We start from the raw sequence: 13,166 nt of genomic DNA on the forward strand, positions 1-13,166 counted from the left end.
GACTGACTATCTTATGCAAATGCTGTTGCTATAAAAGTTAATAAAGATTAGTGTGGTATAACTGCATACTGATAGAACTGCATGTGTAATAAAATGTTACAGGTGCAGATAGAAATGCGTGGGGTAATACTTTTGTGCTGGCCTCATCATTGAATGTTGTACAAAGGGGATATTTTGTTCATTAAAAAGTTCAAAAAGAATATCTGGAGACAGACTCCCTTTCAAACGGAGATAAACAAGCGCTTTCATAGTATAAGAGCTCAAGGTCTCTTCTTAGATATGGAGAGAAACAGCTGCCCGTTATTCACATGGATAAAGGCAGAAACAGCTGCCTTTATCCATGTAACATGGATAAAGGAATTCTTCAGGTGGTGGTAGATTTTCTATTTGGATATTATAGCCCAAAACATTTTAAATTCAAGGAACCCCAGTTTGATATGCAAATGTAGGTCATGGACCTAAATTGTAAGTGAGTGTACACATTTGTACATTCTTGTACACTCTGTAACTACAAGAGTGTCCATTCGTACACTCTTGTAGCGCAGACCTTTTAGGGTACATTTAGTTCCAAACTATCTGTAATTTAGCTGCGGACCCCCTTGAAGCCCTTCAAGGACCCCTGGGGGTCCCCAGACCCCACTTTAAGTATCACTACTAGCATATAGGTAAGACTGTCACATATTGTAAACTATTTATTAAATAATTTGCCGGGCCAGATGTCATCACTGGTGAGCCAGTTCTGGCCGCCTGTTGCCTAACACTGCTTTAGAATGTCAAACCCACAAAAACAATAGAATGGTGAACCTTAATTTTAAGAATAATTAGCTACACCATCAACGCTGATCATTCAGAGAGTACATTTATAAACAAAGCACCATCCATCCATCTTCAACCGCTTATCCGGAGTCTGTCGCAGGGGAAACAGTTTCAGCAGAGAGCTCCAGATACACTTTTAAAAGAATGAAACCCTTCACATACAGTCCATAATGTACATCCACAATCCACCGCCTCCTTACCTTCAGTTTGTCCTTAAAGTGATAGTTGAGCTCCTTGGCTGGCACCAGCACCAGGAGACACAGCAGGCTAGTGACCAAGTCGCATATATTGGTACTCGCCAGGTTGGCCAGGAGGCTGTACCAGGTCTTGGCCAGGGTGAACCAACCCTGGGGCCGGGGGATGTTAAGGCCCAAAAGGTACTTGAGTTGAGAAGTGAGGATGGTCAGGGAGGCTCCTGTAGCGAAGCCACTCAGGAGGGAGTCAGAGAGGTAAACAGAGACAAAGCCCACCTGGAATAGACCCATCAGCACCTGTAAGGGGACAGGGAGAGGAGACTGAGGAGATGGAGAGCTGAAGAGAAATTTCAATGCATTTCCTGTAGAGCTGTCAAATATCAGCGATTCCCTTATCATATCAATATTGCAGCATTTTGTTAAATTGTTTCTTTTGTGTGCGTTTGTTTTTAACCGACAGTATATACTTAGTTGACCTGAGCAGTGTTCTGTACTTCTTTTTTTCCCTCTGCATCAAATCTCTTCTCTGAAAATAACTGATCTACAAGTTCACAACACGTCACGTTGTGAGCTTGTAGAGCTTGCATTTGGGAGTTAAACACTGTTGCTCAAAATATATTTGCAGTGCTGGTGAAGGCGGGGAGAGCCCTTTTCAATGCCCTATTTCCTAAAATAATCCAAGGACTCAAATCTCCTTACCTGGTACACCCCAGCAGTGAAGGTAACTGTAGATCCCACCATGATGGCATAGCAGCTCCTGTCGCACACCGGACCAAAACTGCCATTCCCCAGGCCTTCCAGCAGGGCGCTGCCGTTGCTACTGCTCTCTGTGAGGTATCCTGCTACAGCCAACTCCCTATCCACAACCTGCCCGACCAGTAGGCACAGCACTCCAAATATCCCCACTGAGATGTGCCTGGAGGTGCCCAGGAGGGTATAGATGATGGACGAGAAGAAGGATGTGTAAAGACCGTATATGGGATCCTGGCCGGCCAATAGAGAGTAGGCAATGGATTGGGGAACCAACAGGACACCAACAATCAGTCCTGACATGACATCCCCCAGGATCCATTCCCTGATTTGATAACGTGGCAGCCATCTTAGAATTGGGAAGAAGCCCAGTACTTTAGCCCTGGCCTTCTGCGGAGTGCACGTGCAGTGTCTTTTAAGTTTACGGGCAGCAAGCGTTTTCCAGTTCTCTTCTTCTGTCTGCAGTCTTTCCAGGATGAGAGGTTGGCACTGGTCTCTGTTGGTTCTGTTGTCTGCTAGAGAGCAGCAGACCTCTCCTGAAGTCATGATAAAGCCCTTATCTGTAGAGATGTGAGAAAAGAAGGTCAATATCAGCTCCGTCTTTATTGATCAATGAGTTGTGAGCCAAAACCGGGCCGCGACATATTCTGATAGTCATAGAAAAAAAGAAAATTACATCCTTATGTCCACATGTCCCTGGTGTGGTTTAAATCCTTCGAAAAATCATCTCTGCTCAATAAATGCCCATCACTATTATTTTAGTCATATTATGACTTCCGTACATTTTTTGTTGTCTATACTTTTGTGAAATTGTAACATTATTTAAGTGGAGGCTAGAAAGAAGCCCACTGGGTTTTCTATATATTATATATACTATATATTGTTTTGCCATTTTATTTTAAACTTAAAAAGGTGTATGGCATATGCAGAAGAATTATTCATTATACTATATTGTTATTATGGTTGCTTACAACTAACCTTTATATTTTACCATCAGTTATTGTACTTATATAATACATTATGATATTTGGTAGCTTGTAAGAGCCTAGATGTCTCCACTAGGCCTGATAGCTATTGGTTTGGTACAGCCTATCTTGTTATGGTTCAGCTTGTCCTTGTAGCAGCTAGTATAACTATGGTTTGAACCCTGTGCTCGTTGGCAGAACTACCGTACCACCGACCTGAGTGTTATGGTACTTCTCCCCATGATATCATGTACATTAAAGCATAACCATCACCACCTAGAATAACGTCTTGACTCCTATTACCTCATCATTTACTGATTGATCCAGAATTACACGACACATATCTAAATACCTAATACCAAGATATGGACACCGGACCCATAGAGAGAGAGAGTTACGACACGCTTTGATATCGCCGCAAAGCGGGCCGCTATGGGCTATAGTTCCAAACATTGGAACTTCCTCATTGAGAACAAGCATTTCCGCCTTCCATTCTTACAATGGGAGTCAACGCCGGTGTCGTCACTCTCATATTAGATCACGCTGATGGACACCAGAGAAGGGCTTGTCAACTGGTTTCATATTGCTGTCCAAAGTCCACATTTAGTTTTCACTGTTAAGTTAGCCATTATATTAATATTGATTTGTTAAAGTTATTTTATTTTTAATCCAGACTCCAGAACATCTCTCAACACAACTTCATGTCCTAAACCACTGTTTGGCTGAGAAGTGGTAGTGATCTCACTCAGTGATCTCAGACAGCTTCCAATCCTTCTGGGGAGTTTGACTTCACCCACCCACACCATTTCCTTAGTGTGGTCATAGTGACACAGGGTCAAGGGGTATGGTCGGCGCCGCGGGGCCTGGTACAAAAAGTTAAATTCTCTCAGCGTATAAAATGACTTCTGTTATTTGTGTTTGTTATTATTTTATCTCTGGCCAAAGGCGTCTGGGTGAGCGTTTGTGAGTTGAGAAACACTATAGTACAAAATATTATTAGACCCACAGGGGGTTGCAACAATATCAGACCCACAGGGGGTTGCAACAATATCAGACTCCACCACTACCTCCTCCAGTGGAGGAGATGCGTCTTAATTTCTAGTTGATGTATGTTTGTTCTCTTTTCTTTTGGACTGTGTCTGACTGTAATTAAGTAGACGAACAAGAAAGTCAGCAGTTAAGTTTGTAAGTTAACTCTACTAACTTAAGTTGGTGAATAGCCTACTATTCATCCTGTCATACTCAGTGGTGGAAAAAGTACTAAAAACTAAACTTATTTAACTAAAAAGTAAGTAATTTTTTTACTTGAGTAAAAGTATCAATACTGCGATGGAGAAATACTTTGTTACAAGTAAATGTCCAGAATTCAAAATTGACTTAAGTAAAAGTACAAAAGTATAGGTATCAAAATGTACTTAAAGTACCAAAAGTAGAAAGTACTCATTATGAAGAATGTCCCATTTCATTTCAAGTTTTCTAATGTTTCAAATGTTTAAAAATCTTTTGAAAATATATATGCGTCATGATATTTTCAAATGGCCGAAATGTATATAGGGCTGAAGTGGATAATGTATGTTTTGTAATAATCTAAATCTACAAAGTAACTAGTAACTTACGTTTTCAAATATTTATAGTGAATAAAAGTATAATATTTGCCTCCTCTGAGATGGAGTAGAAGTATAAGTGCTGAAAATTGGAAATACTCCAGTAAAATAAAAGTGCCTCAAAGTGATGTATTTTGGTTAAAATAAGAGTTAAATAGCTCTATATTCTGATAGTACTCTTGCTAAAGAGTGTTTGTTCAGTAAAAGGAGTCTCCCATGTCTCTCCAGCTCTTTATTAAACCTCTCCGTCTTGATTGGCTTAAATGTTGTCACCTACAGTACCTGAAAATGTACTATATTATGTTTACTAAATAGCTGGAGAGACCCTAGCTCCGACGGAACCTCTCCCTCCGAGATGAGGTTCCTTGTTTCCCTCTGCCGTTTGAGCAGGACATTGTCGCACATTTTCCACTTTACATGTTTCTTACCCCTTTCTGCACATCGTATCCCAAATGTAAAGCTTTTCCGCCATTCTCTCAGATGTTTTAAGTTCTAGCGCACCATAAAAGCTATCCAACGAGTTGAAGAAAGTATTCAATTTGCCTCGGTCCTCATCCGGTTCCATAATATTTTGCATTAGAAGATGCAATTTAACATTTGACCAGTAGGGGAATCAGGGGCGCAACTCTTGCGCAATGTCTTAAAAACATGTAACCGGATGAGGACTGAGGCAAATTAAATACTTTCTTCAACTCGTTGGATAGCTTTTATGGTGCGCTAGAACTTAAAACATCTGAGAGAATAGCGGAAAAGCTTTACTTTTTGGATACGATGTGCAGAAAGGGGTAAGAAACATGTAAAGTTAAAATGTGCGACAATGTCCTGCTCAAACGGCAGAGGGAAACGAGGAACCTCATCTCGGAGCGGAGGCAGAGGTTCCGTACGGGCTAGAGGAGACCCCTGTGACCGAACAAACGCTCTGTAGCAATGAGAATATATAGTACTTTAACCTTTTAAACAAAAAAACAAACAAAAAAAAACCAAACATATCACTTACGCTACCTTTAAGTACAGTACTTACTTGAGTTAATGTACTAGTTAGTTTACGCGACTGTATCTCAGTTTTAAACAGCGCCATACGGCAGCAACTTCAATTTATTTCATACGACTTAAAGCAGCTGTAATTATTTTGACTGTACACGTTAGATTTTTCTAGTTAACCATGATGCGTACCATCTAAAAGAGCAACCAACACCTGGGGCGTAATGAATGGGGACCATTGTAAACAAGTTGTCAACGTGGACACACGGTAGTTGAAGAAGCCTGTCTGTCTATCAAAGCGTCCAGACAGAAAGAGATCGATCTGCGCTGCAGCGTGTGGACAACAATACACAAGTAAAGTAACTCACCAGAGCTCGTTTCAATTCCAATCTGTGAGGCTTAATACTGAGTATCTTCTTCTGTTACTTTGGATCATTTCAAATTTTCACCTCAACTTCATTTGACACGGACGTGTCCGCCTGTTGAATAGTGTTGCCAGGTTTTGAGAGAGAAACAAGCAACCAGGTCTATGAAAACAAGCCCAAAATGACCAAGTTCTTCACCCTTTAAACACATATTGGCTATTTGAGAAATAGGCTTAGCCTATCTACAAGCTCACAACGCGTCGCGATGCAACGCGTTGTGAGCTTGTATCTGCAAAGATACAAAATTTCAAAGAAATCTTGAAAACAATTTGACATTTGAACAACACAAATCTTGTATGGGGGTCCCTGGCATAATAGGTTTTCAGATGGGGGTTCACAGACAAATACATATTAATCTGGGGGTCCACAGACAAGTATATTAATCTGGGGGTCCTTGACATGAAAATGTTTGAGAACCACTGGTTTAAACAACATCAGCAACCACACTTTAGAAACAAGCCACCAAAAACCGCAACCACCAATATTTTCAAGCAACTTTACAGAAAAACAAGCCCAAAGTCGCTCATAATACGCGGACATGGCAACAGTGGCGATGACGTAGGCGTACAGGCAGCAGCCCTGCGTAAACGCGTGTGTTACAGTGTGACTGCTGGCTGGCCTATCGACTTATGTGACTCAAGAGGCCGCTGTTTCAGTACATTCGTGTTTCCTGCTTTTGATTGATTGATTGATTGATTTAATAGACCCCTTAACAGACGACGTCACACTGATAAGAACCAGTATGCGTGCAACCAGTATGCTCTTAATGAAACCCATTCTGTCAGGTCTCGCTAGGACGCGCCTCACTAGCCAACACACAAGAGGGGGTTGGGGTGTGCTACAACCAGCGCACCCCGAAACATCAGGTTGAGAATTGATTGCGTGAAACAATCACCTGTGCGTCCAGGCTCAATGTTAGTAAACAAATAATTGGTCTATACTTTAATAGTTTGCAAAAAAAAAGCACAGAAAATTACAGTTCTATACAGAAGGATGCTAAAAGGACTAAACCCAGGAAAGCACTATGGCTTGTTTCCACTGGGGGTGAGAGTTTGTCACTTTTCCACCGGGACACAACCCATCATTTAGACTGAGTGGCAAAACATGGAGCAGCATGGAGCATTGGAGTTTGGAAGTGCTCGTTGGAAATCAGCGGTTTTCCTGCGTACCACCTGTTTCTAAATTGCACATAATGCAAGCGGCAGGCCGGCAGCAGGACGTTGCGTTATTGAAAACGAGCGCTTCCAAACTCTGACACTTAAAAAAATAATCACCTGCACAGAATTTATTGACAGAAAGTATCTCATAACATGTCTACGGTGGATTTTTATGAAACAAAAACTTTGCAGATAGAAAGAGGATAATTCAAGCTTGCAGTACAGCTGCCATGTTGGTGAGTTTAATGTTGTTTAATACAATCAGATAGGACTTTTCTGTTTGGATGTATGGGCTGTCAAGGCCAGAAATTAGTTTTTTAGCCACTCTGTAGCATAGCTCTGCAGGCGTTCCCGGATAACTTCCGGGTACGATGATGTCACGCGTATGGTACTTATGTTTAACTCTATGGTGTAGCATTTATGACAGACAGATTATATACGATACTATATATTGCAGCCACCTGTAAGTGCTCTTTTAGAGCAGTGGTTTTCAACCTCGGCATTTGAGCCACGGAGCACCCAGACCAAAGACTATTGTCATTGGATAAGATTTTGACAGGTCAAAATAACATTATTTAATCAAATAATGCAGACGTTTAACGATCATTTAACTCTTGAGAGCGTAAAATGAAATGTTACGCTATCAAGAGTTAAAGATCTAAGGGTTCATTTGGTTACCAACTCTCCCATCATTTAGCTGGGGACCACCTGGAACCCCCTCAAGGACCACTGGTTGAGAACCACTGTTTTAGATTATTTAATTATTTTAAAACTTTAGTTACTAGTTACTTTGTAGATTTAGATTATGCCAATCAGTGGGAATATTTAAAGGCCTTGCAGTCCACCAAACAGTCTTCTTACGTGGTTGATGGGTCTCTCATGCGTTTTGTCTTTTTATATTTTCCTTGCCTTGGTGAGTAACACTATGCATATTATGTTTTTAATCGTTGTACTAAATGTTCTAAAGCAGCATTTTAATCATTACTTTTGTTACTACCCAGGTTGAGGTCATGGTGCTTGACTCCATGTGTGATGAGTCCATGATGTGCGAGAGGAGGATAATGTGACAGAACACTGACAATCCAAGGTATATAAATTGGTCATGGTGACTGTTTATTTGATTGGTTTTATTGTTTGTATACTGTACTAATGTTTGTTGTTTCCACTTCTTTAGTTATCACCACTGCTGTTTTGTTTAGCCTGAGTTTTATCGTTTGTTTTTGTTTATATTGAGCCATTCTTGTAAACGTTATGTTTTTTTTAATACTTTGGCTGTATTACATTGCTATTTTAATTAGGCATTTAATAAATATATGTAGTGAAACCTGAAATATTGTGCTGTGCTAAACTTAATAAAACTCCTTGTGTTTGGGAGAACCAAAGCTCTTGTCTCAAACCTCATTGGCGAACTTGCATTGTGGGGAACCCGGTTTAAAGAGGTTATACATTATTTAATTTCCTTGGTTAACCATCACCAAGATGACGTAGTCTTACATTTTAACATTTATAGTAATTCCTTGCTCGACACCAGGTTACATATACACATTAGAAAACTTGTGAAGTGGGACATTCTGCATAATGAGTACCTTCTACTTTTGGTACTTAAAGTACATTTATTTATACCAATACTTTTGTACTTTTACTCAGTAAATTTTGAATTCCAGACTTTTACTTATAAGAGTATTTCTACATTGCAGTACTGATACTTTTACTTAAGTAAAACATTGGAGTACTTTTTCCACCACTGGTTCTCTCCATTATCATACCAAACACGTGTAACGGCAAATGTTCACCTTCCTATGTCCTGTTTTCAGTGTCTTTGATGGAAGTGGCTCAGTGTGTGTCGAGGACCTGTTGTCTCTCTTAATATTCCTGTCTTCAGTCGGCTGTCTGTGGCCACATTTCAGTTGATTGTACTTCCTGTTGATGTATTGTACAGTTGGATAGGTCTGAGAATGACTGATCTTTGTAGATTCACCACCCACTGTAGCTGTACTGTTGCTATTGTAGAATTTAACCATGACCTTGGCTTCCATTTCCTTGCTGGTTCTTTCACTGAAATCCTGATTGTTTTTCTGGATGGATATTTGATTGACAGCAGCAGAAGGGCATTCAGTCTCATCCCTGATGTTGTCAAGGGACCATAGATGACCCACCCCAATAGGGTCCTCACAGTATGGTCGTTCAGACTGGCTGTTGACTACCTCCAAAAGGTTCCAATACCTTTGAAGCATTTGTGCCGATGAGTAGGTCAACACCAGAGTCTATTTCATGTATTTTTTATGTGTTTCAAGTAAGGCCATTTTGACAGGTCCTGTTGTCTTGGGATGTTGTGCTGTGAAACAGGCATGGTGGTCTTAGTAAACACATCAGGGAGTTGTATGAAGTCATGTGTGTCCAGCTTAGCTATTTCCAAACCAGTGATATGGTAACTGGTCTCAGGCTTCACTTGATTAATTGTACGGAGAAGAATATTGGTCTTCTGTCCTGTAATGTTCAGCCTTCTCTTCAAGTTTTCTGTGCATAATGTAGATGTGCTTCCATGATCCAAAATGCACTAGTATGTTTGCAATACTGTGTCTCCCTTGTGGCTCTTCACTTGGAACTGGTGCTATGGAGAATATGGAGGTTTCATCACTGGCCCCAATTTGCCCATATAGGTATGAGGTGAGACAACAGCACTAGTTCAAATTGATTTCTCATTCTGTTCTGATTTTATCTGTTGGTCCTTCTGTTCAAGGTGGAGTATTTCAGGATGATTTTGTTTACACACATCAAGCGACTTCTGCAGTCTCTGCTTATGTCAAATTTACAAACATCTTGTTTTAGTAGAGCTTCTGACATTTGTAAATCGTTTTAGCATCCTGGATGTTTCCAAAAAGCGGGTCAGACAGACAGACAGACAGACTCTCTATGAAGTTTACGAGGAAAAACTATGTCCATGCCTCTCCTGTAGGTCACATGCCTTGTTCCTCTAGTTTACTCTGAGCTTGTATGGCAGCCTCATAAGCATCGTCCTCATGTTGGAAACAACATTCATCTCCTCCATATAGGCTATATTTTGTGTGTGTGTGTGTGTGTGTGTGTGTGTGTGTGTGTGTGTGTGTGTGTGTGTGTGTGTGTGTGTGTGTGTGTGGGGGGGGGATTGTATTTAAAGGTAGGGTATTATTGTGATTGTTTTTGGTTAAAACAACATTTTTTTGTTTAAAGGTTAAATCATTGCTACAGAATGTTCAGTCACAGGAGTCTCCCTGTCTCTCCTGCTCTTTAATGAATAGAAAATACATTTTCAGGTAGGTGACAAAAGTTCAGCCAATCAGGAGAGAGTACCCATTTATCAGCTTGTTCCAATTTTGTCTGCTCATTTCTCTGTGTCATCACTTCCAATTTCACTTGTTTAATCTGTATCCTGACTGAGTTTTCTATCCTGATTGGATACAACCTGAAAGTGTATTTTCTGTTTAATATAGAGCTGGAGAGACATGGAGACTCCTGTTACTGAACAAACACTCTATAGCAATGAGTACTGTCAGAATATATTTAACAATTATTTACCAAAGAAAATCCCTTACCCTGCCTTTAATGGTTTTAAAGTTTTATGGTTCAAGACGATAAACTAAAATGTTTCATCTACTTACTTCATGAATCATTTACTCAACTACATATTTGAAACCACAATGCTAACTTGACACTCCTATACTTTGATAAACCTAACTGATTGCCATATGATATAGAGCAGGGTGAAAATAGTATGATATAGAGCAGGGTGAAAATAGTAGTATGTAATACTAATGTCAGCGTAGGCTATAATATCACTAATGTGAAGGTGTGTTCAGTGCATGGGACTCAAAATTCACAGTGCTATGATTTAGTAATTTAGTGATACATGCAATGGAAGGAACCCTATAATATGATACTGTGCATGCTATACCCACTGAGCTGGTAGCATGCAATGCCACTGATGTTCTTAGGAATGGAATGAGACAAATTGTATGAATTAATTCAACAGCAACATTGGAAGGTATGATTATCCCGTGTTGTAATTGGATGCAGGCTTATGGCCACACATGACCATTTAAAACCATCCCTCTAATCCCTATTCTCAGCACAGGTAGGGGTTGGCAAGACAGAGAGATAACACACTCGGCTTGGAGATAAGGCAAGCTCTTTATCAGGTACGTCTGGCACTCATATTTGCTTATAAAGAAGAAAGAATTTTGAGAGCGGTATTAGGTGTTTCATAGGACACAACTAAAACTAAGAGTTTAAAGACAGTTGGGGAAATTTGAGTAATGTTCACCCCCCCCCCCCCCCCCCAAACAATTATGTGTAGTAAAACTGAGAAAAGTATATATCCTGTCCATCCAAAAGTATTGCTGGTTGCATTTCTCTCTGCATTTGTTTTACATTTTTATATTTAATGACGTTTAAAATAAATACTTTCTGCTGTTTGCATGTGTAGAGATTGGTTCTACAGACTATTAGGACAGTGTCAGATCTGGGTCAAATGGTATTTGCCACTACCTTTATGGTTTGTCTTTAATCTACTTAGTGGTCATATGGATGAGCTGCATGCAGTTACATAAATACATAAATAAGAGGTAACCAGTGATGGTGTTGTTGTGGTGAAGTCCCCCATCGCTGGCCTCCACTCTTTTTATTTATCTCACTGGATGAATTTCCACTGTGTATCTGCATCGCCTCCCGTCATAGTTGAGATAAAGTTAAGCAGTAGGCACCCATGACTGTGATAAACAACTCGCATGTGCCATTTTCCAACCACAAATGGATATTCAAAAAACATTGCACTTACAGTACATTCAAGTTTTGATTACAGTTGTATATACATTTTTCGCCTGGTCTAACTTGATCGTTCCCCACGCCCCATCTCATAAACTTGATCCTTGTCATGCAAGTTGCCAACATTACCGTAAACAAGAGTGCACTACTCATATATATTGCCTTCATTTTCTTTCCTACACTAGGAAAAAATATATATATATATTTTCTAATCCTCAGTCTTAATTTAACTCTATATGGGCATAAAAGGGGACAAGGCCTGACACATGTACAAATTAAACCAATTTGCTTTCATCTCTTGAGCTTTTCCATCTTTTCTCTCAAATCCAAACCAATACACTCGCCCTATCATTATGCCAAATGCGATGCTCTCCAAAAAACAAACACAAACAAATATAATCAATCAAAAATAACTACTTTAATTATGCATTTTTTATCTCCTATGATCATCCGCTGGACACATAGCCATGGTGGACGCAAAGGCGGCTGAGCAGTTCCTGGACGACAACCCGGAGTTCGCCAAGCAGTACTATGACGACAACCTCCGGTCGAAGGTCATCGCAGACTTGCTGGACGGTAACCGGAAGATAATTCTGGACGTCAAGAAACATCATGATCTTACATCGGTGGAGCATAGCGAGGTCCTGTTTGACCTGATCAGGGACTTCCAGGATGAAATAAAGATGGAGAAGTCAATCTTCAACCTGCTGAAGCATCTGAGCTTCATTATACAGGCTGACAAAATGAGTCTCTTCATGTACCGCCAGAGGAATGGAACGCCTGAGCTGTCCACCAGGTTCTTTTTTTTTAAATACATCTAGTTTTTCTTCATTTGAATGTTTTTACGGACACTGCAGTTTAAGATAGCTCCACCCCCTTTTGACCTCCAACCTTATTGTGAGCTTGGAGGTCCATTCAGCTGTTCTTATCAATGATGAAAAAACCTCCTAACTCCACGTTTTGTTTTGTTTTTGTCATTTCCTGAAAAATGAACATTTTGGAGTTAGCTGGTTTCTGCCCAGCAGAGATACACACACACACACACACACACACACACACACACACACACACACACACACACACACACACACACACACACACACACACACACACACACACACACACACACACACACACTTTTACTTTCATTATCATAAAACTACAGTATACTACAGAAACACTATGGGTATAAAAAAAGACACACATACACAGTTAAATGTTAGCATTTTATTGGTCAGAACTCAAGGTAACCTTCTGGGCAGCATCCTTGGAGCCGTTTTGGGGTTAATTGCCCATTCTGCCTTCTCAAGGCTGCAACAACAATTTGTTCTTTAATTATTATTTTTTTGTTGGCTGTGTTCAATTCTTTCAGCTGTCATGCTGCATGATATGCACACGTCTTCTCTAGTTATATATTATTTGTACAGTGCAAGTGTAGCATATTTCGTGTGAAGGGAAATGCTTTGGTTTCACA

At 40.2% G+C, this 13,166-nt stretch overlaps 2 protein-coding genes across 3 annotated transcripts in view; one reads left to right on the top strand and one right to left on the bottom strand.

The window, feature by feature from the left end:
- Nucleotides 1-5,803, bottom strand: part of slc26a2 (solute carrier family 26 member 2) — a 77,076-nt gene extending 71,273 nt beyond the window's left edge. For both annotated transcript variants that reach the window (XR_014599554.1, XM_084041549.1), the window contains exons 1-3: nt 5,679-5,803; nt 1,710-2,320; nt 1,017-1,307 (exon numbers count right to left, since the gene is read on the bottom strand). Coding sequence is in view for 1 of the 2 variants with exons in the window: in XM_084041549.1 (XP_083897675.1) it covers nt 1,017-1,307; nt 1,710-2,306 (888 nt within the window). In the remaining variant the exon portion in view is untranslated. The remainder of the gene's footprint in view (nt 1-1,016; nt 1,308-1,709; nt 2,321-5,678) is intronic.
- A 6,356-nt stretch (nt 5,804-12,159) lies between these two features.
- The window catches only part of pde6a (phosphodiesterase 6A, cGMP-specific, rod, alpha), a gene marked incomplete at both ends in the record, with an annotated part of 38,178 nt that continues 37,171 nt past the window's right edge, over nt 12,160-13,166 (top strand). Inside the window, one exon of the mRNA XM_084041755.1 lies at nt 12,160-12,488. Within this exon, the coding sequence (XP_083897881.1) occupies nt 12,160-12,488 (329 nt within the window). The remainder of the gene's footprint in view (nt 12,489-13,166) is intronic.

This window comes from Gymnoscopelus microlampas, assembly GCF_963454915.1.
Source record: "Gymnoscopelus microlampas genome assembly, chromosome: 18".
In the NCBI taxonomy this organism is placed as follows: Eukaryota; Metazoa; Chordata; class Actinopteri; order Myctophiformes; family Myctophidae; genus Gymnoscopelus; species Gymnoscopelus microlampas.